Source organism: Photinus pyralis, unplaced genomic scaffold (genome assembly GCF_008802855.1).
Source record: "Photinus pyralis isolate 1611_PpyrPB1 unplaced genomic scaffold, Ppyr1.3 Ppyr1.4_LG2, whole genome shotgun sequence".
NCBI classification, from domain to species: Eukaryota; Metazoa; Arthropoda; class Insecta; order Coleoptera; family Lampyridae; genus Photinus; species Photinus pyralis.
Genome location: NW_022170403.1, coordinates 50,748,335 through 50,774,728, shown reverse-complemented (window position 1 = coordinate 50,774,728; position 26,394 = coordinate 50,748,335). Strand labels below are relative to the sequence as shown.

At 35.2% G+C, this 26,394-nt stretch overlaps 1 protein-coding gene and 1 long non-coding RNA gene across 2 annotated transcripts; one reads left to right on the top strand and one right to left on the bottom strand.

Moving 5' to 3' along the window:
* The first annotated feature begins 4,548 nt into the window (after nucleotides 1–4,548).
* On the top strand, nucleotides 4,549–21,350 carry LOC116164190 (cohesin subunit SA-1-like). Its single transcript, XM_031478331.1, has 19 exons — nucleotides 4,549–5,031; nucleotides 5,089–5,195; nucleotides 6,200–6,388; nucleotides 6,604–6,808; nucleotides 6,862–6,994; nucleotides 7,043–7,178; nucleotides 7,228–7,409; nucleotides 11,243–11,411; nucleotides 11,676–11,877; nucleotides 13,189–13,349; nucleotides 13,397–13,597; nucleotides 13,654–13,782; nucleotides 13,893–14,084; nucleotides 18,598–18,766; nucleotides 18,823–18,932; nucleotides 18,984–19,139; nucleotides 19,192–19,358; nucleotides 19,473–19,579; nucleotides 21,104–21,350. Exons 1-19 carry the CDS (start codon nucleotides 4,707–4,709, stop codon nucleotides 21,229–21,231), a joined length of 3,168 nt encoding a protein of 1,055 aa, XP_031334191.1. The 5' UTR covers nucleotides 4,549–4,706; the 3' UTR covers nucleotides 21,232–21,350.
* A 1,669-nt stretch (nucleotides 21,351–23,019) lies between these two features.
* Nucleotides 23,020–23,197, bottom strand: LOC116165159. Its single transcript, XR_004144091.1, has 2 exons — nucleotides 23,160–23,197; nucleotides 23,020–23,112 (listed from the first exon to the last, which is right to left on the bottom strand). It is a non-coding gene; the product is annotated as an uncharacterized LOC116165159 (long non-coding RNA).
* Between the last annotated feature and the right edge of the window lie 3,197 nt (nucleotides 23,198–26,394).

The window sequence follows — 26,394 nt, the reverse complement described above, 5'->3', positions numbered from 1 at the left end:
AGCTTCGGATATAATTTTGTTATTTTTAGTAATTTTACTGTAACTTAAGAGATTATTATTCATTTCTTCTACAAAGAAAACATTTTTAATTGTTACAGTTGAGACTTTATCATATACAAAGAAATTACACAAAACAGTAGCTATCTTGGTTGCCTGTAGTGTTCGACCATCTCCAAGTTTAACATTATTAGGAGTTTTTAAGATAATACATTCAGAAAAATATTTGTCATTATTGATTATGTGGTCTGTACACCCACTGTCAAGCACCCAAGTAACTTCATTACCATTATAAACTTCATTACAAATTTCACTACTTACAGTTTCACCGTCATTTACATTTACCATAAAAACACTGCTGTTTGGGTTGTGTTGAGCTGATTGACCCTCGGATTGAAAATGCCCCCTGCCTCGCCTACCTTGAAAACGCCTGCCTCGGAAATTACCACGGTTAATACCTGGCCCATAGGTACCCTGATTGCTTTGGGACTGGTCACGTGACGTATTGTAACTTGATCCTGCTCTGCCTCTGCAATACTTCTGTATATGGCCGAAATTTCCACAAGAATAACATCGTTGTTCCCGATATGTTGGCTTAGAATGACTAGATGCCATAAAAACATTTGACCTTCCTTCGGCAGTGGTAGTCGATCGCTGACCATTCTCCAACGACTTCAGCTTAATTTTTTGCTTTAAGAATTCACATGTTCTATCTGTTTCGGGAAGTACATCTATAAGGTCTCCAATATAACTGTACGAGCTCGGCAACGCCTTCAACATATAATTCAACTTTTCACTTTCTTTCACGATAGCTCCCGCAGCTTTCAAATCATTTATCCCCTTTTCAAAGGAATCGAAAAAGGAATTTACGTCGGAGTAATTGTCCAGTTTAATATTCTCGATTGCACTTCGATGCACAATCTGAAGTGCTGTTGACTGTCGGTTGTACATCTCGTCAAACTTTAGCAATATTTTACGAGCTGAATCCAGATCGGACACATATTCTAACTGCTTGTTAGAAATGGCGCTGTATATATAATTCATAGCCTTAATTTCCATATAATTCCAATCTTCGGCTTTATCTGCATCAGTCTTATCACGAATAACTACTTCTTTACATTTTTTAAATTCCAAAAACTTACATAAACGTATCTTCCAGTTTGCATAATCCACACCATCAAATATGGGTATAACAACGTCGTCGTATTTCATGAGTGGCATCGTAAAAAAGTTTTCCTTTAGAACGTAACAATGAAACGTAAATTTTTCACCAAGATCACTTTACTTTTTCTTAAATCTTCAAACCACGCTCTGCTACCATGTTAAAATAAATAATAATGCCCAAAAGACAACGTACATTCTTTATTTGCACAAATGCGTTCAATTCAATTCAATGACGACCTTCATCTTATAACATTTTCAAGCAACTACAAAAAGAACAGAAATTCCGTTTTACAAAATAGTACACACAGCGACATCTCGCTATCAGTTAAAGGAACCATAACACAGAAAACATTAGGAACATAAAAGTATATTTTACTTGATTTACTTAACAATCCTTATGATTTATGTCCAATTACACCCGATTTATTTTTGCATGAATTACGAAATCAGGAACTTCCCGAATTTCAAAATTTGGCCGGGAGAGCGGCTTATTTGTGTGAATTACGCCAGGAATTTAAGAAGCGTTTCATCGAAGAATATTTAACTTTACTATTAAAGAAGAGTCGCAAAACTACACGACCTTTACAAGTAGGTGAATTAGTTTAGTATTATGTGAAGATTCGAATAAGAAACGCCAGAATTGGCCTATCGCACGTATAGTGGAAGTATTTATAAGTAAAGATGGTGTGATTCGTACAGCAAAGTTAAAATGCCAAAACGGTTTTATAATTAGGGCTGTTCAAAAACTATATCCTCTAGAATTAAATATAGATGTTCCTAAAAATGACCCAAAACCCGAGTTTAATCGTAATACGAACAATGAATCATCAAAAATAGATGGTTTAGTTGTAACCAGTAAAGGTAGAGTTATTCGACCTCCCATTAGATATGCGGAATAAGTTTATTTAGTAACATAATTTTAGTTTTAATTTCATTCTAAAATTGTATTTATAATGTTTGATTATCTTTTCCGGGGAAGAATCTTTTCTGGGGGAGAATGTTACAAATCATTACCTATACCTGATTATAATTTTAGTTGGCATAGTAACAATAATAAAGAAAAAGTATTGTCAATTTAATGTTTTGAAGGAAAATAAAAATATTAATTTAATCCTTCTTATTAACATTCTTATATTCTATCACTATCTTGCTACCATGTTGAAACTATTAGAGCAATAAACTGAAAACGTGTATATTGTATAATTATGACAGATGAACTAAATATTTTATCGTATCATAGTTACAATAAATTGAATAGGTAACTATATTTATTTCAACACTATATACAGTGCTATTTTACGGTCAAAGCCATTCAAACATTTATAGTTTATTTTACTTTGTTATGGACAATAATAGTTATTTGTGTACCAAGGCCGTAAAAGTGATCTTTTTTGTCCGAAGCTGTTGTTTGTGGCCGAGGCGGCAGCCGAGGCCGCAATTCAGATGAGGCCTAACAAATCACTTTTGGCCAAGGTGCACACAACATTTTTTAGGCGATCATCAAAAAAGAATTCAAAAATTTGCTCATAAACATATTTTTCCTGAAAATCATAGTTATCTTAGACAATTAAAAACAAAGTATTTCCTGTCGTATGTAATAAATTATAATTAGCATCTTTGCGTGTGTTTTGTGCGTATCAAAATGGGTGATAGCGACAGTTCAGATACCTCAAATGAAATTTTGGAAGCTGCAAGCGTTGCGACCCTAAGTCATATATGATATAAGAGCAGGCGTTTGAGAGTAAAAGTACAATCGCAACTTCCTTCGTTGCACAAGATTTTAATAATGTCAAATGCAATACGTCCTTCGTAACTGTGGCTTCCAAGACCTTATAGTTAATATGCTGTACAATTATTAGAAACCTGATTACCTACTTTGATGGTATGTATAGGTAGCTACTTGTGTTCTCGGTTAATTGCTGGTGATTCTTCGTATAATACTTAATGTAAGCAATAACATCTTTCTCATGTTTTAGTTCTACACTTCAAAAAGGTCTGCAAGCAGCAAAGATTGAAACGTCAAACTATAATTTTAAATGTGAACATTGTGATTATGCAGAATAGTGTGAAACATTCCTGCAAGTCCGAAAATGAAAAACGCGCACGTGGATGGCCGAATCCTTGATGGGGCTAGACCAGATAGACGCTTTGTATCAAACAGATTACTGTTTCTCACACATCAGTTTCAAATAAGTACCGTTTGACAGATGTGTACAATAAAGTAGTTTGACAGAAGCGTACAATAAAGTGAAACTTTATGGCCGCAAAAGCGACCACAAAATCAAGGTTTTTATGATGATAGCCTAAAATAGTTATTTGTGTACCAAGGCCGTAAAAGTGATCTTTTTTGGCCGAAGCTGCTGTTTGTGGCCGAGGCGATAGCCGATGAGGCCGCAATTCAGATGAGGCCTAACAAATCACTTTTGGCCAAGGTGCACACAACATTTTTTAGGCGATCATCAAAAAAGAATTCAAAAATTTGCCTATAAACATATTTTTTCTGAAAATCATAGTTATCTTAGACAATTAAAAACAAAGCATTTCCTGTCATATGTAATAAATTATAATTAGCATCTTTGCGTGTGTTTTGTGCGTATCAAAATGGGTGATAGCGACAGTTCAGATACGTACCCAAAATGAAATTTTGGAAGCTGCAAGCGTTGCGACCCTATGTCATATATGATATAAGAGCAGGCGTTTGAGAGTAAAAGTACAATCGCAACTTCCTCCGTTGCACAAGATTTTAATAATGTCAATAGGTCCTTCGTAACTGTGGCTTCCAAGACCTTATAGTTAACATGCTGTACAATTATTAGAAACCTGATTACCTACTTTGATGGTAGGTATAGGTAGCTACTTGTGTTTTCGGTTAATTGCTGGTGATTCTTCGTATAATAATGTAAGCAATAACATCTTCCTCATGTTTTGGTTCTACACTTCAAAAAGGTCTGCAAGCAGCAAAGATTGAAACGTCAAACTATAATTTTAAATGTGAACATTGTGATTATGTAAAATGGTGTGAAACATTCCTACAAGTCCGAAAATGAAAAAAACGCACGTGGATGGCCCAATCCTTGATGGGGCGAGGATAGACGCTTTGTATCAAACAGATTACTGTTTCTCAAACATCAGTTTCAAATAAGTACAGTTTGACAGATATGTACAATAAAGTAAAGTTTGACAGAAGCGTACAATAAAGTGAAACTTTATGGCCGCAAAAGCGACCATAAAATCAACGTTTTTGTGATGATAGCCTAAAAAAGTATTGAATTAAATCAGTCATCTTTTTTGTTTAAAGAATTAACTAGTAGGATAAATGGTTGCGCTGTATAATATTTGAACTGTATATCTATAGTTTCACGTAAATTATCAACCTATGGCATTCGTTCCCTCCAAACTGTAAATTCCTGAGATCGGGTACGGATTTCGAACAAACTCAAATCTGCTGAATGTGCGTTTCTGCAGTATAGAAGTCGTGTTTAAATCATAATTTTTGTGAAATCGCGGAATTGAAGTAGTATAGTGTGTAGAAAAAATAAAGTAGCATGTCTGAACGGGCCAACTTAAGCCCTGTCGCGTCCCAATCATTGCATTCCTTTCAAAAAACTTGCAGCACCCCTAAGAAAAATGGAGTAGACGTCAGTAAATACCTGGATTTTGAAGATTTATCAGAGGTAGAAAGGGCGAGTGATGATGGTGTTACTGTTAGAGAAAGGAAACGCAAAATCACCACGACACAATTGGCTTTACCAACAGTTAATGAAAGCGTACGATTGTCAACTCGTTTAATGCCTTTTGTCCGAAATGAAAGTGCAAATACCAGCAGTACTTCAAATGTATTAGGGCTCTCTGAATCAGAAAGTGAACGTAGTAAGTACCTCAAGCAATAATTACCTATTGATTTATCTCGTTTCCATTTTCATACAGATATTAAAACACGGAAGGTGATTCGTAAGGGTGAGGATTGGGTGCTATTTAAGCCACGTAATCATCAATCACTTTTTGGCTCTATTATCACAAATTCTAACGGAGAGGTATGTAAATTAGTACTTTTTTTTTCATTTGGTTTTATACTGCAATGAAAGGTAATCAAGTTTATTTTTAAACAAAAATAGTGGGCCATAAAACAATAACTGTCTTGAAACTGAAATCCAAGTTAGTTGTAGAGTAAAACCGAGGCTTGACATTGTACTGCTAAACATTTGCAACTGGGATTTACTGGGAGGCTGTGGGGTCGTATCCTGCTGCTGATTTTTCTGTCTGGGATGTACTAGGGAGTTTTCCTCAGATATACATAGCTTCACATAATGCTAAGCATTATATGCAGGAATCTAGGAGGAAAATTTTGGAGTAGCATCGTTTCTTGTCTCCATTCCTTCCAATCGTAGCCCTGACCTGATTAAATTTTGTTCCATCTACAATTCTTGTCTTTTGCTTTGTCCTTAATTCCAATTCTTGAGAAAATTCTTTATCTTTTAGGTCAACTGTCTCCATGGGATTCTTGGTCTGCCCTGCTTCATTTTTTAGATTGCCTCTTTCAATGCTACAATTTTACTGTCCTGCATTCTCTCTGAGACCTAACCATTGCAATCTTCTTTTTTTTAATTACCTCCAGGGTCGTTTAATTGTTCAAACCTTGCTTTCCCTCTTTATGCTATATTTCCATTGCTTCCCTTCTTATTATTTTTCCTACCCTTAATATAAAAAATTATAAATTTTTTGCTGGTTTACTCGCAGTATCATGTCTAAGGCAGATAATCATCTTCTTGGTTATGCTTTTGAGAATATCTTGGGTTTCTAAGCACGATGGTATCAGAGTATATGCCACTATTTTGTAACTTTTGTATCAGGTGTTCCCTATTTACTGAACTGACTCAATAATTTTTTCCAGAACAACATGAGCGTTGATATAAAGGGTCGCCTTGGCAGAGTTCATTTTTTACCCTAAATATTAAAAATTAAACAACTGAAATTCTGAATTAACTATCAACAGGAGGTACCTATAATTATGGTCAAGAATGATTTGTATATTTTTTAGGAGGAGGCGATAAAATGGGTGCAACTTTACCATAAACAACCAGATAAAGCAATTGTTACCATTATCCAATTTATACTGGATGCCTGTGGATATGAAGAATTTAGCCTTACTGAAAAATTTCAGATGGACCATGCAAATTATGTCGAACTATTGAACCATTTACAGCACCACCCACCACAGTTACAGTTGGTTAGTTTTGTGAATTTCATTACTATCATATCATATACCGCAATATACCTGTTCTTGTTTAACTGTCTTGTTAGTTTATTGAATGGAACAGATTGGATGCTGCAGTATTTGACTGATCACTATTAGGTACTGCTTGACCTGTTAGGAGGGTCGTCCCGCAAAAATGCTACTACCTATGTCATTTTATTAGAATTAATGTAACTGTATGATTTCAGAAAACTGGAAAGTATCTGTTTAACACCCGCAGTGGGTGGGGTAAGTTTGCGCAAGAGTCCATATTTCAATTTGTGCAAACGTTAATAGGAATGATACACCAACACGATATCTTATATGGCAAGGATTTTGCTCATGTCTTTGCCGTTATTTTATCCATCAGCAAAAGCGTTAATAGAGCGTTGCGTCATGTTGGCGTTGTTTTAAGTAAGAAGGTGTTCAGGATGTGGCACGAATTAAAGTTGGTATATTATTTACAGCGATTAAAATTTATACTACCATACTAACACTCTGTACACAACTGGAAAAAAAGAATATTAACCATCGGAGGAAAGATAAAAACATCTTGCTTCAGTTGTTATTGCTTCTTCAAGATTGTATCGAGGCTAACTGGTAATTTTTTCAAGCACAGTTTTGCTTTAGTCTTAAATTTATTTTTAGCCATTTAAACGATGTACAGTTAAATGCCATGAAAATTACCTTCCTTCATGAGATGTGCTCTTGGTTTCAAATAGATCCAACACTATTTGACTCGACAAAGTATTTTAATCGTTTAATGTGGCTTGTCCAGGATACTGTAAGCGGGATTGGTGTGAGAGAGAACTGTATTTACATTTTTGTTTCAGGCAAAACAGGTCCGTATTGCCGCTCTAAAAATTTGCCGTGAATTGATTACAAACGACTGTTTCTCTGAACATATGGCTAATTTATACCACACAATGTGTGGGGTTGTAGCAAATAGAGTTTACGACATCGACTATTCAGTTGCAGTCTCAGCTGTACAGATATTAACTACTATATTAGATAGGTAAGTAAGGAATTTTTCCAATGTCATCTATCGATGAATGTGGTTCGGTGGTATCGGTCAGATCTCCTATTGTCTTTGTTGGTGGGTGAGTGGGAAAGGGAGCGGTTTTAAATAATCCAAAAAACGGATGTGTTGCGTGCCAGTTTTTAATGGTACAGAACATCATCTGATTTATCATGCTTTGGAGGGCATGTAAAGCTGACGATCCCGACAGTCATACCACTAACGTTGTTAGGTCACGCAGATGGCTGTTGATGCGATCCGAAACGTTGGTAACCAAGGAGTGCCACCCATATTATAAAACATTGTGTGGTAATAAAAACGACATTTTTATTGCTCCTATAAGCTTTGTGGTTGTCAGTTTGATTCTCAAATTTGACATATAATTCCTTTCCGGTACTGTGTCAGTTAGTGGTATTCCTAGTCATCTTATACATTTTGTTTGTCCATATACTTAGAGCAGGGGTCGGCAACCTGCTGCTCGCGAGCCGCATGCGGCTCTTTTGATATAAAGTTGCGGCTCTCCGTATTTATCTAAAGAAATTAATTCATTTTTTCGAAATTCGCCTTTTTAATTAATCTACACTTGCAGCAAATAATTATCTAATTTGTGACACTTGTTTACTTTCTGGTATTCTTTTGTTTTTTTATAATAGCAGCCTAATCCGATGTATAAACACGTAATTAATTAATGAGTAGGTACTTTTGTGAAAATATTGACTTAACATAAAAACTGTGGGGTTTTAGCACAGGGCACCCCTTATAAACATTGAAGAGAACACAAAAAACAATCGAATAGCGAAATAAAATAGTGGTAGTTCCATTTGAAAAAGAATAGTTATTGCACTTTGAACAAATGACATTGAAACAAGTAAAAATATGCATATGTTCTGTTTAAAAAGATCAGTTATTTATTGAAATCGTAAAAATGGGATACCCTGTACATTCAAAAATAATTTCTGTAGATCCGCAACCACCAATATTTTTTACCAGGTATCAGCTATGTAGGAAAAACCGACACACTGTTGCAGGACCCTGTATATAGCCAAATATTATAATATTGAATCAAAAATTTTTTGTGACTTTAAAAACTGGGAAATTTTGTAAATTGTAATTTTTGGCTCTTCCGTTTTAATAGGTTACCAACCCCTGACTTAGAGCAATAATAAATACACATTTTTATTCATTGAATTACGATATTGATCATGTGCCATGTCCAGTTGGAGAAAACGAAAAGAAGTATATTTTAGTTCGCCTGTTTTCAAACTTTGTTGAAGATCTCTGTAAAGGTGAATAAAAATTATTGAGTAGTGTTTATGGTTATGCAATTATAAGGAGATGTGGTTACCTATATCTACTGAATGACAGATGGAGGTACAAAAAATACTGGAGCAAGCGGACAAACTTTCAGATGAAGAGTAGAAAGAACTTCTGCTTTTTAAACAGGACAGGCTACTGGATTTAAGGAAATCTTTACAGATAAAAATTCAAAAGGAAGGAAAGAAGGGACAAAAAGAAAGGGATCTGGCTCAGAACTTCAGAATGTGACACTGCAGTAGGTCCTGAGTCGGGTGCCAAGGCATGAGACGATAACATTTTTTGGTACGTCCGCCTGTTTGGTTTTATTAGAGGAACATACAACAAAAATTTCGATCAAATTGCTCTACAAATAAGAAATGTTCCTATTGCGCATACCTGGTTTTAAGAATCATTCTACTCGGCAGCAGCCTCTCATCCACATAGAATGTGTTCAGCCGTTTCATCTGCCAGTCCACAAAGACTGCATGTTCCCTCATCCACTGCGCCGATCTTATGTAGATGGTATTTGAGCAGTATACAGCCTGTGAACAGCCCTATAATGGACCATAGGTTTTTCCCGATGAGGGTTGAAGCTTCGTCCTGGGTCCTTGTTTGGCCAGTGTGCATAGACCTCCGCTTGAAGGACGGTGGCTTTTTGTCCCAGTGATTCCGAGATTCAACAGTTTGAGATGCCGACCCCTATCTCTGTTTTACCATCTTTTTGTTTTGAACCGTCTGTGTACAGGGTGTCCCATTAATAATGGCCACAGGCCATATTTATGCAACCGTTAATTGCATCGCTTCGGGAAAAAAATTTGGTTAACAAAAAGGGCCAAGATCGCTGGAAATTATGTTCAAGTTTCTAGCTTCGCCGCTAGAGGGCGTACGATGCATGGTTAAATAGAAAAATGACTTTTTTTCTAAAATATAGCCAACAAACATGCATAGCAATCTTGTACCAATTTTGCATCATTTTGATGCAGCACATATTGCTCTAGCTCATAAAATATGAGGGGTGAGAGAAGGGAATTGAATGTAACTTCGGATTAGGTTAACAGATTTTCACATAATACGTCTTGTTGGAAGGAGCCCTACTCGTGGAATCCGATTTTACATCAATAGAGTCTTTTTAGTAAATGTGATGAGTGGTAGAGGGCGCGATGTGACATTAACATAAACTTTGCAGGTTTTTTTGAAAATTTCAAATGGAACGATATAATTATTCGCACGAATACATTTAATGAAAGGATGCTACAGACTGTAATAAACTTTGACAGTTTTTTACGTGGTATTGTGTTTCTTTTGTTTCAAAATCAACTTGGATGAATATAAATGTTGCAATTAAAATTTGTGAATGTTCGTATTTTCCCCATATCGCTCTGCTTAGAAAACAGATACCAAAATGCTGTTTTCACTGATATTCTCATTTTTTCATCTTATTTGATATCATATAATAATTGTATCGTTCCATTTCAAATTTAAAAAAAAAAACTGCAAAGTTTATGTTAATGTCACATCGCGCCCTTTACCACTCATCACATTTACTGAAAGGACTATTCATGTAAAATCGGATTCCACGAGGAGGGCTCCTTCCAACAACACCTATTATGTGAAAATCTGTTAACCACATCCGAACTTACATTTCCTTAAAGCGAGTTCCCCTTCCCCCACCTATCATATTTTATGAGCTAGAGCAATATGTGCTGCATCAAATTGATGCAAAATTCATACGAGATTGCTATGCATGTATTTTTTATGCATGTTTGTTGGCTATATTTTAGAAAAAAAACATGAATCGTACGCCCTCTAGCGGCGAATCTAGAAACTTGAAAATAATTTCCAGCGATTTCTCTTGGCCCCTTTCGTTAACAAAATTTTTTTCCTGAAGCGGTGCAATTAACGGTTCCATAGATATGACATGTGACATTTATTAATGGGTCACCCTGTACATGTCTGCATAGCCATGCATGCTAGCAACCAACCTAGTTTGAAGATAGAATCTGAATTGAGGACGCATCCTTCCTCCTTCCAGGTCTCTAATGGCTTCAAGGATTCCCTCCTGAAGTGCTTTAAGCTCTTCTGCGGCGAGATTCACCTCCAGGTATCTGCCATGCGGTATCCCTACTTTTAACTTTCTATAGTCTGTTTATAGGTGGCAGAGGGATTGACCAGGTCCTGTGTACTTACCTGTAATCCTACTTTGTCACAAACATATGTGCAGAAAAAGAATTTGAAATATAAAAATAACCAATAGGTACCAAAAATGATTAGCAAAGTTGTCATCAGGTTGATGCACCTTGATTGATACAGTTTATTGAATTTTGCGCTTACAATTTTATTTTTTAACACATGAACCATTATCACGACTTGTTATTGCACGAAGCATTCTTTTCCCTTACTAGATTTCTGATCCCTTCCCTTTATCTATCAAAATTTCTTTTTAGTTTTATTACGTATAGGTATTTGAATGATGCTTGATGTGGTATTTTAGAGAAATCTTGAAATGTATGTTAGTTGATTCATTACTTTCATAGGTATGGTGAAATTTTACCTGAACAAATTCGTAATAAAGTAATATTACTGGTGTATGGGAAACATGGTTTATTAGCCAAAGCTGCAGGAGAATTTCTTATTAAAACTCTACTAGCAAAAGATACCGATATGGAATTCCTTAGAAAATTTACCCTGTTTGCATCTGTGAACGTAAGTATTTTACCAAATTATTGATAATGCATTAACTCGGATGTTTTGTATTTACATTAACGCTATTGTAATTATATAATATTGTGATACTATTGCTTGGTAAGTATATTCCTGTTTATTATCTACTGTTTTTTAATTGATATGTTCTGCAATATTTATAAAGGCTATTTTATTAAAAGGTAAAATTGTATAAGAAGAACATTGAATACTGCTTTTTATAAACGAACTTTTCCTAATAAAGATTGTACTATTATTATTTGTTAGAAACCACAATTGGTGCCTCTGCTTATCGATGCCACATTAGATTTTTGGCCAGTTATTTCTTATTGGCCTAAGATGATAGACTGGTTGTTATCTGACAAAAGTACAACTGAAATGGCTCCTATAGTAATCGAGATTATGTCAGACTCTGTACAGCAATGTGTTACTGGAAAATGTTCAATTAATCGTATGAAGCCTTGCACCAGTAAGTATACATTTCAAAGCGTCAATGAAGTCCCAAGTATCCGTATATAGAATTGTGGAATATAAGATATAACAGGTGTACGTACTGCGACAGCATTTTGGTTGAGTATCCACTGTATCTCGGCTGTTTTTAATGATAGAGACTTGCGGTTTTCGCGACCTTGTGCCACTTTTTTGTGAAACTTAATACCATAATCAATCTAGCTACATTTATTTCTTAGATACAGGGTGAATACGAAAAGTTTGACTTTTTGGGATATTATCATATCTTACTACCCATGTAAGCTACAAAATGGTAAAAATTGTTTATTTTAAATATTTTTACGTAGAATCCAGTGACGTAGGTAAAAAAATGTATGGAGATCCATTTCTGAGATTTGGTCCAATGTTCGTATTTTTTAAATGCAACACCCAATATTTTTTATATACATAATTGTATATTACACCATATTTTTCAGTTTTGATATGGCATGTTTCTACCGTCAGCCATTTTTATTGAGTGGTATCAGCTGCCATGGATACAACAAACAAAACAAAATCTCGTTAAACCTATGGCCTATTATTTAAAAACCGTAAAAAATAAGGTTCTTATTTTTGGTTCATGGCTTAAATTTAAAAAATATAGGTTGTGATATATCAACTTAATCAGGAAAAATAATGCAAAAATTTACGCTAATATATACAAAAATAACACCTTTGGGTCAAATCTCAGAAACGGTGGGCAAAAATTTTTTTTACTACGCCACTGGATTTTACATAAAAATATCTAAAACAAACAGTTTTTACCTTTTTTCTATCTACATGGGTATTAAGGTATGATAACATCCCAAAAAGTCTAACTTTGTACTGATTCTTAAAAGTTTCACAAAAAAGTGGCACAGGGTCGCGAAAACCGCAAGTCTCTATCTTTAAAAATGGCTGTGATACATTGGGACTCTCAATCAAAATGCGACACATGGTATAAAGTTTCACACCCTAAGTATCATTGACTAAACCTGGTTCATATAGTTGTCTGTTTGTCGGTTTCCGTTAGTCAATCAACAAATTTCAAACTCGTCAAATTTACTATTTATTGATTGGCTAACAGAGAGGGTTATACTGATAGCTATGAACCTTTCCATATTTCCCAACATTTAAATTTACTTTTCGATTTACTGTAGGTACTCTCATTTTGGACCGACACCATATTCTTAATCTCAATGTTATTCTCGCTCACTATTTTTTTTACTGCACTGTTTAGATACACTTATGTTCCACAGATCGGCCACTCTTAGGTCATCGATTTGAATTTGCTAATAGAGTATTGTTACAGATGAAACGAAAACAAACTCGCTGGTCATAACTAAAGTATTTATTACGAACATGTCATCACTATTAAGAAAATATAAGGAAGATTCAAAATGTGTCGAGCTGTTAGTAAACATTATACTGCTTATGCACTTTCAAGAAGTAGTATTAACGAACAGTTCTCATGTGAGTCTCGAAAAAACTTTTTCATCTCTGATATTTGATAATTTTAGGAGCTTGATGCCATACTCTTTGTGTTACGACCTGTTTTTGTCAAGGAAACCAATCGGGACACATTGGATGTAATAAGTAGATTTTTTTGTAAGCTGTGTGAAACAACTTTCAGTCAGAGACATCAATATATAAGTAAAATTAAAACTCTACAATTTGCTACTAAAGATGCATTAAGTAACTCTGTGAAGCAATTAAATAAGGTAGAATTTGCAACAATTATTGCAGTAGACAAGTTAAACGTTATAAAATGTTTTAGGACGAAGCAGAACCTTGGATGATCAGAATGTTGAGTTTAATCAAGCACTGCGATATGCAGGACGTTCTGGATTTTAAGTTCTTGTTCGATTCTGCCAAAACCATTGTAGAAAACCAGTTTCCTACCAAGGTATGTGAAAATATTTCAATCCCACTCCCATTTGATGAAAAATTGCCCTTCAATACATACTTAATTGAATTGGAAATATTAACTAAACGAGTATTAATTGTGAATCGTAGGTTATAGAAGATGCGTTAAAAGCTTGCCATCACTCCTTATGTTGGCAATTGACCAGTATAATTGAAATTGTATTCGAAGAGGATTCCGTTCTTATCGAAGAAAATATTCATAAAGTAAAAAACGATTTTAACGCTTATATTGATTATTGCGTAAAGATTTTGCAACATTTGTCGGATAATACGTACTCTGCTGTAAGTATTTTTGCGTACAGGGTGGTTCAAATTGGTGACTTATCATCTCCATAGCGGTGAGATATAAGGTTAAATGGGAGCAAAGTTGTCCCTTTGCCTTACTTAAAAAAAACCCTTTTGAAATATGAGATATATCCGGAAAACTGAAAATGTCAAATTTCGTTTTCATTTTTTCTTAGAAATTAGAATTACATTGGAATCTGAATCTGGTATCAGAATTTCCATAAACGCTAGATGTAGAAGCTACACGCTAAGGTAAATGACCCTGGGATCGTCACAGGCCTAGTTATCGTCAAAGCAATTAATTATCTTTAACTAGTATAGACGTGGTCACTCGCGACCGACGAAAGCGCATTTTCCCCCCACCGAATCAGTAACTTGGGAAGGAAGTGACTAATCCAAAAAATCTTGTGTTGTTCTGGTCTCCAGGCTGTGCTACACAGTAAAAGAAAGAAACCGCAAAGAAAAAGCTTAAACTGGAGGACTAGTAGTTGTACAGACAGATAAAATGCGGACAATAACTAGAGTGTCTTATTGGCAAGGAATAACTTTTACCACAGCCGTCTATACTTACAGGCCATGCTGAGAAGTTTGGCAACGTCCGAAAGGGCCGATAAAAATCTCAAAATGGCGTCTTGTTGCTCTTGAAAAATGGCATTTTTCCTCTTCTGTATTTCACCTTGGTGGTTTTAATACCGAAGAAAGATACTTAGGCAGCTTCCAATTGTACTGGGTGACCCAATAAGACTGTTCCTCGGCCATATCTCGGGAACCGTTCGTTGTATGACTTAGGGGTAAAAAAATTATTGGGTAACTCGGTCATGAAGAATCGCTGGAAAATATTTTCAAGTTCCAAAAACAGAGGGCGTAACTGCCATCTTATATTTTATAATTGCATTTTCTCTAAATTTCGCATAATAAACTAAAATTTTGTTTTCGCATTTTTAAAGAGAACCAGTTAATCTATCATTTTTGTAAAAACAAAAACTCAGTTATTTCAAAAACAAAGATGGTGTGGGGAGTTCAATTGTTTTTGCAATAACCTGCTTTAACTTTTTAACCGTTTGACCGATTTTAACAAATTTGGTATGGGCAATGAGAATCAACCAAAATATAGTTAATTTACTTGAATCCTTCTCCGCCAGGGAGCTAGTTTTGACACTATGATCCAAAATCCTAAAAAATCAAATGGGATGATGTCTTTTTCTTTATGAAAAATGATCAAAGTCCTCGTGTGAGATCGAAGGGACTTCAGCGCATTTTTGTGTGGCAGATCAGTGTTTTATTAGCCAATATTGACTCCACGTGAATGATAAGATCTTGCCGAAAGCTACCACGTTCACTTTGTCGGTACCATTTTCTCACTTACCGTGCACTCGCAATTCGCGTTTGAAGTTTTGACTCCACCATTATTAAAATCCTTTGGGGGTTACCATATTCCCTTTGTCGAGACCCACTTCTGATCACCCGCAACAATTCGGATTTGAAGTTTCGACTCCACCATCAGTAAGATCTCGTCGGGGTTTACCACATTCCCTTTGTCGATACACAGTTCCGACGTCCCGTTCATTCGTAATTCACATTTTGGTAGATTTCGCTAAAATCCCGGCATAAAATCGTATTCAACTTTTGGGTACTTCACATAGCTCGACCTTCTATTAGTGACACGAGAAAGAGAGACCGTGATTCGCGCTGTAAGAAACTTTTGGGCGCCCAAAGTCGACTACCCCTCGAAGCGCGCCGCGCAAAAGGTGGTTTATTTCGCCCCTAGGAAAAAAAACAAAATTCCGCCACGCAGGAGTTGTGCGCGTTGACAAGATCTTCCCGACGACACCAATTTGAAAACAATCGGAGAAAAACTGTAGAAGAAGATAGATAAAAACTGAAAAATCTCCAGGTTAGTATAATACGCTCGGGGATGGCGTCCAGATGTCGTCGACTCCAAATCTTGTAGCCCCATCCCTAACGTTCTTAATTACACGGCCCCGATAGTTACATGTACACTCCTTGTCTTTTTACAAGCGTTTTTCTACGGGCGCGCATTTACTGCCAGCCAGCCAGCCGACCAGCCAGCCAGCCAGCCAAAGTGAGATTAAAAGCTACTTTTTACAAAAAAATTTTTTTGCAAAAATGCGCTAAAAAGTAGCCAAATAACACCCAAAGAGGCCAGTGAAAAACGTTTTTCAAAATCTCGTTCTTAACCTCAAATATTGGGAAAATGAGATTAATTAATTGATAAAAATGCTTAAATTGTATCTTATATGACGTATTTCCGGTATTTGTCGATGACGCGAAAGATTGTTTGGAAAAGAACCCTACACTTTTAGGTAGGCCTTGGAAAATTAAACAAATGAAACATGATGCATTATAAAATAATAACAGCCGTAATTTGTAAATTAGTCTGCTGTGTTTACATTCAGACAGTGCAGTTTTTCGAATTCGTAATATTTTCTAAAATGCCGATTTCTAACCAAGAAACATTTAATATGGTTCGTGGCCGATTCGCATAACACAAATAGAAGACGTGGGCAGCGATGATCGCATTTTGAAAATACTCAAAATATATCGCCAGCATATTAAATGCTTCTTGGTTAGAAATCGGCATTTTAGAAAAGATTACAAATTCAAAAAACTGCACTTTCTGAATGCGTAAACACAGCAGAATAATTTACAAATTACGGCTGTTATTATTTTATAATGCATCGTGTTTCATTTGTTTAATTTTCCAAGGCCTACCTAAAAGTGTAGGGTGCTTTTCTTTCGCGCCATCGACAAATACCGGAAATACGTAAAAAGTAAATTTAAGATACAATTTAAGCATTTTTATTAATTAAGTAATCTCATTTTCCCAATATTTGAGGTTAAGAACGAGATTTTAAAAAACGTTTTTCACTGGCCTCTGGGTGTTATTTGGCTACTTTTTCATAAAGAAAAAGTCATCATTCCATTTGATTTTTTTAGGATTTTGGATCATAGTGTAAAAACTAGCCCCCTGGCGGAGAAGGATTCAAGTAAATTAACTATATTGATTCTCATTGCCCAAGGAATGCTCTTTTCAACCATACCAAATTTGTTAAAATCGGTCAAACGGTTAAAAAGTTAAAGCAGGTTATTGCAAAAACAATTGAACTCCCCACACCATCTTTGTTTTTGAAATAACTGAGTTTTTGTTTTTACAAAAATGATAGATTAACTGGTTCTCTTTAAAAATGCGAAAACAAAATTTTAGTTTATTATGCGAAATTTAGAGAAAATGCAATTATAAAATATAAGATGGCAGTTACGCCCTCTGTTTTTGGAACTTGAAAATATTTTCCAGCGATTCTTCATGACCGAGTTACCCAATAATTTTTTTACCCTTAAGGCATATGGCGCACGGTTCTCGAGATATGGCCGAGGAACAGTCTTATTGGTACATGTACTTGAACAAATACAAGTACAAGACAGTGTCCAGTAATGAGTAACCTGCTTTAGAGGTTATGACAACAAATCGATATATTTCGTTTGGCAACTTACCTGAATAATTATTTCTGTTGATTCAATACGGAGTAATGCAAATTGTCGCAATCTCACTATGCTTTTATTTCAATGAGACCAGACTACTTTTCCTGCCGCCTGTCACTTTACCGGCCGCACCTGTCACTTTTCCCGCCGCACCAGTCACATTGCTAAATGTCTAATGATTCGTGTCGTCACTGACAGATTGACATCAATCAAAAGTTCAATATGAAAATTGTAAAAAAAATTCCGAATCTGCCAACTCATTCCGCCAAAAAGTAAATAAATAATCATAAATGTAAATGCGCCACGTCCTGATTTAAATTGGCGTGCTATTTTCTTCTGTTGATGACGTGTAACACTTTTTATTTGTTTTGACCAGATACACCAGAAATCCTTCAGTAGCAACTGGAAAGAGTACTTTAAAAAGAAAGAGAACAAAAAACAACAAGAAATTCAAGAAAGAAAAAGAAAACGATTAGAATGCAAGGAAAATAAAAAAAATTGCAGAAGATTGTGAACAAAAATAAAAGAGAACCTACGCAAAAAAAAACCAGGCGAATGAACTTTGTGCAACTGAGAAAACAAAGAAAGGAAGCTGGTTTTGCAAAATATATCCCAGTAAGACTGTGAAGAAGATATAATAAAATGTCAAAAGTTGTTAGCGGTGATATCTCAGTTATTTTCTAAGATTTTTCAAACATTTCAAATGGTTTTTTTAGTTAGAAAAAGGGGCAGGTTTGCCCCCATTTAACCTATACAGTGTTTCTCACCGTTACAGAGATCCAAATAGTAAGCCACGAATTTGAACCAACCTATGCAAACACTGATTTTCATAAGTAGGTACTTATGGGTAAAGCTAGGCCCATAACCTGTCACAGAAATACTTGATTGTTATTTCTTCAGTGATTTGACAATTACAATAATCTTGTGATGGATCCTTGAAAGGCCTAGATTGTATGTTATTATATAAATATCTGTTATTTCATGTATAAAAGGCTATAATATATTGCAGGCATTTGAGTGTATTTGTGAGACTTACTCAAAGTTTCATCATGGCTTAAAAGACCCTTCAAAAATAAAAGAAATACTGTGCGAACTAATTCCACCTGCCTTCAAACCCACAGATTCCCAATATATAATGGATTATTGTCAAAAATCGTTATTTAATGATTATTTAACAGGTAATTGTCAAGTACAACTATTTCATTGAACGATTGAACCTTTTGTTTATTTGCAGAAGAAACTATACGTATGCGACGAACTTCTTTGGCGAACGTAATGCGTTTAGTATTGATTCATTCAATTAACACAACTGAAATTGTAAAACTGTATACATATTACAATTCGGTAAGTGCGCTCATATACACTTTGGCTTTATCTTACTAAACATTTTTTCAGCATAATAAAGATTATGGTGACATATTTGATTCTGGTTTGAAAACAATTCATGAAAAGAGCCCTGTTACTAATATTGGGATAGTACTGCAATGTTTAATTTATAAATTTACACAGTTGGTGGTTAATGACACGGAAGAAACCCGCATGGAACTTCAGGCTAGTATAAAAACGCGTTAAAGATTAAGTTTATTTTGAATTTCATTTTTAGGCTCTTAGTAAACGATTTCAGCTTATAATGAATCGATGGACTGAGCAGTCTTATCAGCTAGTTAGTATGGGTATTAAGTACTCTGTTAAGTCACAAACGCATTATCAATTTCTTAATTATGTGAAGTATTTTACAGTTTCACTATCTACCAAAGAAAAAATAGAACTGTAAGTGTACATATGATTGATTTATACTACTCAACAACTCGGAAACTGATTCATGTTTAATTGTTCCTACTTCATAGCGTTAATTAATTCTAATATTTTGTTTGTTTATTTTAGAGTAAACAAACTGATTTCTAATATACCAGAAAAGAACCGTGAAGACGCAGCAGTTCAAGTTTTTATATGCTACACAAAAAATAAGAAAGATCCTCAACAAAGCGCAGGTTTGTTATTTTATTTTATGGCAATTTTAAATAAGTAATACAGAGAGAAACTATTCTTTAAAAAGGGTGTTTCATTAACTACATTACTACAATTTACAAATTAATATTAGCGTTTCTTACGTAAATTGCATTGAAAAGTAAAGTAAAAAAAATTGGTAACGGAGAGCACCAAAACAACTATTTTTTTTTTCATATAAACTGAAGGCCCAACGCTATGCCGAAATTTGCATTTGCAATTATAATAGTTCAAGGCCATATTTTCCAAACTAAAGAAGATATTGAAAATCGCGAAAAACCGTTTCGGGGGTATCGAGGGGGAACCAGAATGACGTTATGAGTGACAACGTCCCACCCACCTTAACCCCCCAGCACCCCCTCTTCAAAAATCCTAAATGGCAACCCCATACTTGTGATACATCGTTGGAAAGCTACTGAAAAATGCTTTCCAGTGGTACCAATAAAGTCAATATTCATTAAGACAATTTAACAAACATTTAATAATTAACCAAAAAAAATAAAAATTAAGCCATGCCTATGTTCAAGATTTGGTCGCTAAATTCGAAGAAACGGGACCTATTATCAATAAAAACAGAAAGCAACCAAGATTGCTTAATGAAGCAGCTCAGGTTGAAGTTCTTAGCCAATTTGCCATAAATCCCTCAATGTCAACATTTAAATTTTTTTGGTTAATTGTTAAATGTTTGTAAAATTGCCTTTAATCAATATTGACTTTATTGGTACCACTGGAAAGCATTTTTCAGTAGCTTTCCAACGATGTGTCACAAGTATGGAGTTGTCATTTAGGATTTTTGAAGAGGGGGGGGGGGTTGTCACTCATAACGTCATTCTAATTCCCCCTCGATACCCCCGAAATGGTTTTTCGCGATTTTCAATATCTTCTTTAGTTTGGAAAATATGGCCGACTGCAAGTTTCAAAATTGTCACCCTGTATAAGCTATCGAAGGCAAAAAGAGCGAAGTAAATGTTGAATATATGAGGGCATTCAAACATTTAAACAGTTTAGTATGCCAAACTTAGATTCGGAAAGAGTATTCCTTGTCTAAGATGCCGAATGTTTGGTTTTGTTTGTGCGTTACTATAGTGTTTTAATTTTGACTAATAATTAATTTTGTATTATATCAATCAATTTTTCATAGTTAATGAATTTTGTTAAAAATAAAGTTTATTTATGACAAACCACTGACTTTTTATAGTATCTTGAAAACTGTAGGAGTAGTTAATGCCTTGGACGGACGGAGAAAGTGGCCATAATAGTGCCTTCCAATATGAGTTGGAAAATGTGCTAAAAAGAAATGCGAATTTCATCTTTTTTTAAAGTAGCTCCCAAATGCAAAACGTTGGGCTCTCGATTTATTGGGAAAACATATTTGTTTCGTTATTCAACATATTTTAGAGTAAGAAATAATATAAACTAAAAAGTTAGCTACTGGATATCGCTCACATAATAGTTACTGAAAGACCCTGTGCATATAGTATCGTTAAGAATTTTTGTTTTTAAATTAGCGAGGAAGCTATCAAGTACAACCACTACATCAGACACATTGGAAATTGAAGACGACAAGTCTCAAGATATGTCACCCAACTCTTCTATTGAAAATAATGAAATACATAATAGCAGTGATGATGTCTAATTAGTAAAGTCAAAACCAGATATTATAGATATGTACATTGTTTATTTAATACTTTAATATTAAGTTTTATTCTCGTTACATAGGTATGTAAAACGAAGATTTCTTAAATAAACACCAAAAACTGGAAATTCACTCATTTCATTTCAATCTGAAAGGAAAGAACGAAAGTTTATCCGTCTCTGTTGATACTTATGAATCGAACAACAGTAAATTTCAATTTCATCAAATTCGCTGTTGCACTAATGGCCGTTTGCACCGACAAATTTAAGTGGAGCTTAGGTTAAGCGTAGCTTAAAATTCATGGCAACGATTGTTGAGACAATGGTTGCCATGAATTTTAAGCTACGCTTAAGCTAAGCTCCGCTTAAATTTTTCGGTGCAAATGGGCATAAAAGGTATTCAAAATGGGAGATACTGATGTAATGTTAAAAAATACTCATATTGAAAAACAAGTGATTCATCGTCAGATGGGACTACATTGTGATGTACCCAGGCCAGCCCCGAGAGACTGCGCACCTCAAGATTCAAATTCAAAACTTTCCCTCCCAAACTAACTGAACCCCATGGCACGTGATCGTCTAGACAAAGCTATCTAACTTGAATAACCGAATAATAGGACCACTACTACGTTGTGTTTTAAAGAGTCGCTACGAGATATGTGTTGCCTGTCGGGGTGAGGATCAAGTTAGTAAGGAATACAAATAAAACAAGTACATGCTTTAAAAACGGAGATTTAATCCAAATAATTCGCATTGGAAGATTAAATTTAGAAAATGATAGTTCACCGAGTACAAATAGAAGAATAGGCTAGGAGAAAAAGAACTGACCAAGAAAAAGCCCAGTCAACAAATTAATATTGAACTTTATAGCAAAATTAGGTGTCTGTAATGGCAGGAATGCATATTATGATGGTTGTCAAGTAAATTAAGATAATGTTGAATCACAGGCTCCGCTGGAATTCCTAAAGAATCAATATTTCACAAACATAACAAAAAACAATCATTAAAACAGTACAATAAATTCATATAATAGGTTTGGATATTGGATATGGCCAGTCCAAATCCCACACCAAGTAGTCTTTAGTTGCTCTGGTCATGACATGTCAACACTGCATGAAATCGCTAGGAGTTGGCCTCTCAGACGAGCCTTTCACATAGGAAGGATACCCCAAATTGATAACAAAAACAAAAGGTCACAACGAGAACACGCCGCACGCTTTTAGCGAATTCCTGCGCAGGTGGGGCCGGGCCTAGCCAGCACCCTCATGTACGACTAAGCGGGACCCCAACTCTTTCATTCACACATCTCTAGCGCCAGTCCAACCCACTAGTTATAAAGTGCCGGGTTATAAATTACCGAACTCCAGGCTCTTTACCATGAGTACTGACTGATCAAAAGACAAATCATAACATGACAAAAATAGAGCAACCATCGGCAAACTCGTACGCATACATTATATACATAGAACAACAAACTTAGAATGGAAACTCTAATGTAATGTAAAAATGACGCGCCATCTCGTGTATGTTCTCAGCAGCTTTTGCATGAATGGCGCCAAATTTAAATATTAAAATGTAAGCTACGTCCGCATTATACTGCATTTCTCCGGATCTGTAACAATAACATTGGATTTGACTAGCTGAAACCTAAAAGGTAAATGAATCCAGCCAGTGAAGTCCAATTTTGTTTGATAGGGATCCAGATAAATTCAGTTTAATGCCGATGCACAGCAGTCAGGGGCTTCAAAGGGTACAGACCACTTGTTTTATAAGTAACAACTCCAATTAATCCAACCAAGGAGTTATATTTAATTTAATATGGATATACAAGATACAAGATCAACTTCATGGAACTCTGCTTTATGATACTCTCAAGATTGTTCTAAAAACAAAATATGTAGCAATTTATTACAATTCAATTAGTGTTACCTGCTAAAGATAATAATGTGCGAACTGCCACACGCTTTAAACCTCTTCGTGTTCCAGGTTCTAAAGCGCAACCAGAAAAATGATGTTCACAAACCAAAAACTTTTGTGTAAATTTCTTCCACATTATATTCTAAACCAATTCTATAAAAACATCGGGCTCCATTTTTGGGAAACGTCTTCACAATTTGTCACACAACATTTACGTTTTCGATTTGTATATGCATAATTCATTGTAAATAATGAATAGTAATTATACTTAAAGCACAATAAGCCGTCAATCAAAATTCAAAATTCAACTGTCATAATGGCGACACGTACTAAAGTCACTAGATTGAAGTAACTTTAACACGCACGCTAACTATGCGCCATCTATTGAATGTTCTCCAAACTAATTCCATTTGTACTCAGTTGTTCCCGTTTACGTTTCCCTTCTAAGTTTTTTGTTCTGGGATTATATACAGAATTTATGTAGGCGTTGACAGTTGACATATTTGCACTGGCATAACAAGACTGACACAAAACCCAGGGTTGTTTCGTTTTATTAGAAAGGCTGTCTGATAACTCTAAACCAATAGAATGCTTGCATTTTGAAGGCGGGAAAATGTCATCCAGAATACACATTTAAAATTGCTCATAGGTTTACAATGCTAATAAAAGGGCTAAAAAATGTAGTTTTTTCAGTAAATTTTTGGGATTATATGGGTATATGTATATAAGGGTGGATATTATATTGGAAATCTTGGAAGTTTATCGAATTCCACCTCTGAAAGCAATCGAAGTATTGAAAAAATTGTGGTTCGTAAGCTATTTTACATTGCACGAGGACTTGTGAAAATGTAATCAAATTAATTTTAGAGGTGGAAATGGATAAAATTCCGCGATCTACAAAAAAAGAACCACCCCTATGTATTAATACACAAGGCTCTGGGAATTAAAACATTCTTTAGCAGACGACGCTAAAGAAAATGCTGTTGCGTTTTTTGGAGTGTGTATATTTATAGTATGTACAAAATGGTAACCGAGGTGGAGTGTAGCGCGAGGTCCAACTGGCAAGGCGACCTGGTACTGCAGGTGGAGAGCTTTTTGTTTCTTGAAGTGCAGTCGAGCTTTCATCGGTTGGCCGTTTTGACCAATGAGGGCGCAGCACGTGTTAGTTTGCTGTCGGATGTGAAACATTTTCTTACCCATTCTTTAAGAACGGTATGGTCTTTGGGAAACGAAAAAACCGAGATTTTATTTACATCAGGATGAGGAATTTTAGTGTTACCGCCACTCATCTAAAAAAAATACTTAATTATAACATACAAAAGTGCATATAATTGAACTAACCTTTCAATCACGGCTATGAAAACCCACAAAATTCACAAACTAAATGCCTTTATATTGCACCAAACAGGTATCTACAGCTAATATATGTCCTTATGCACTTCAAAATTCAACAAATTCTAAACAAATAAACTATAACCTTGCACAAAACCTATATTCGGTCACTACATGTCAGGGTTCGACTAATCGGATTGATTAGCAATATCGGCAAGATGGCTCTTTTCAAAGACACAAAAAACAGTACATAAAACATAAACTCTGTGTATGTCAGTTCTGAACTTTAGCCAGCCTTTGCTACGTCAAATCGAGATTAAATATCGGTGTCAAATATCAATATCAAATATAGCACAGTACATATTCGAAACAAGTCACCCTGCCAAATATTAATAATCATAATTACCCGGTTCAAATAAATAGTAGGAGCATAACGTTATGTATCACATTACAACAAAACAAAGAAACATGTCGTGGCAAACATTAGTATAAAGTAATTAATTCTCAATATCAAGTGCAATATGTAACAATCAACCACCTAACGTACGTCACTCGCCCCCAAATGAAGCACCCTGTAAATAAACAGTAACATATTCATGCAAACAAAAGTGAAGTGTGCTGCAATAAGTTCAATTATAAATTCAAAATGTAGTTCTGCATACTTGTATTGAATATCACCCCTAAGGGAACATGCTGTATCTAAATATAATTAAAATCACGTAAATCGGTCAGTAACTCATGTTGCCAGCGCTTGGAAGGGCCTATGGCCCGAGAGCTTTTTAGTCGCCCGAGAGTATAAACATCAGTTTATGCCCGTGGTACATACACAATTTTATGTTTTACAAATAGTTTTCTTCGTCAAAATTCGTTTACAAAATAATTCATTATGTTTGATTGAGTATGCGTGGTTTGAATTTGTGAATGTGACTGAAACCATCCAAACGTCAAACGTAATTTTAAATAATTCAATTCATCGTGAATGAGCAAGAAGTTCCAGAAACTATACGAAACAAGGCCAATCTTGTGATTTAGTAGGTATTGGCAATTAATAATTGACGTTTCTAATTTTCAATGACCTGCAAAAATTTGTTTGTTTTCTCATTAAGTATAAATGAGTTACTATGGTGATACTTAATGCCCTAGGGCATAAAGTGGTACTTTATGCCCGCGTATCACAGATATAAAATGTGCTATGATAGGTTAGTAAGACATAAAAAGACATTTTGTACTTTTTAATATCGTCCGTTTATTTTATTAGTTAATCCTCGATATTACCACACAACACTTTAAAATTAGCCCCAATACTTTTTATGGACGCAGTTTTCTATGCTAAGAAGTACACTTATTGTTCATCAGAATGTCAATGTAGGTACTTATCCTAAACTGAAAGCTTTTCTGAAACGAAAGGCGCATGGTTATAAACCAATAAACAAATGCATAACTGAAGCTCCAGACGACAAATATTTGTTACAAAAAGTAAGTATTTGTGATCAAACTCTCCATTTTAATTAAATTGGCTCTTATTGTATAAGGTAATTTTGGCGTTTGGAATTAGCGGCGCTGTGAGACGACACGAACTGGTTCAACTTACAGTTGATTATATCAAGGATGCAGGATCAGCACTTATTGTAAAACTACCGGTCACAAAAACCAAAAAGAGCGTGTTTTTACAATAATTGACGAATTTTACAAAATATATCGAAAATACGCAGTTCTTCGGCCACCCACGACGGAAACGTCGGCTGTTTTTAAACTATCAGAACTCCAAATGCACAAACCAACCTGTGGGGATTAACAAAATTGGTGGTATACCAAAACCTATTTGGGTTTGGAAGATCCTGCTGCATTCACAGGTCACTGCTTGAGACGATCATCGTCTACAATTTTTATGGATGCAGGTGGCAGTATGGAAGAT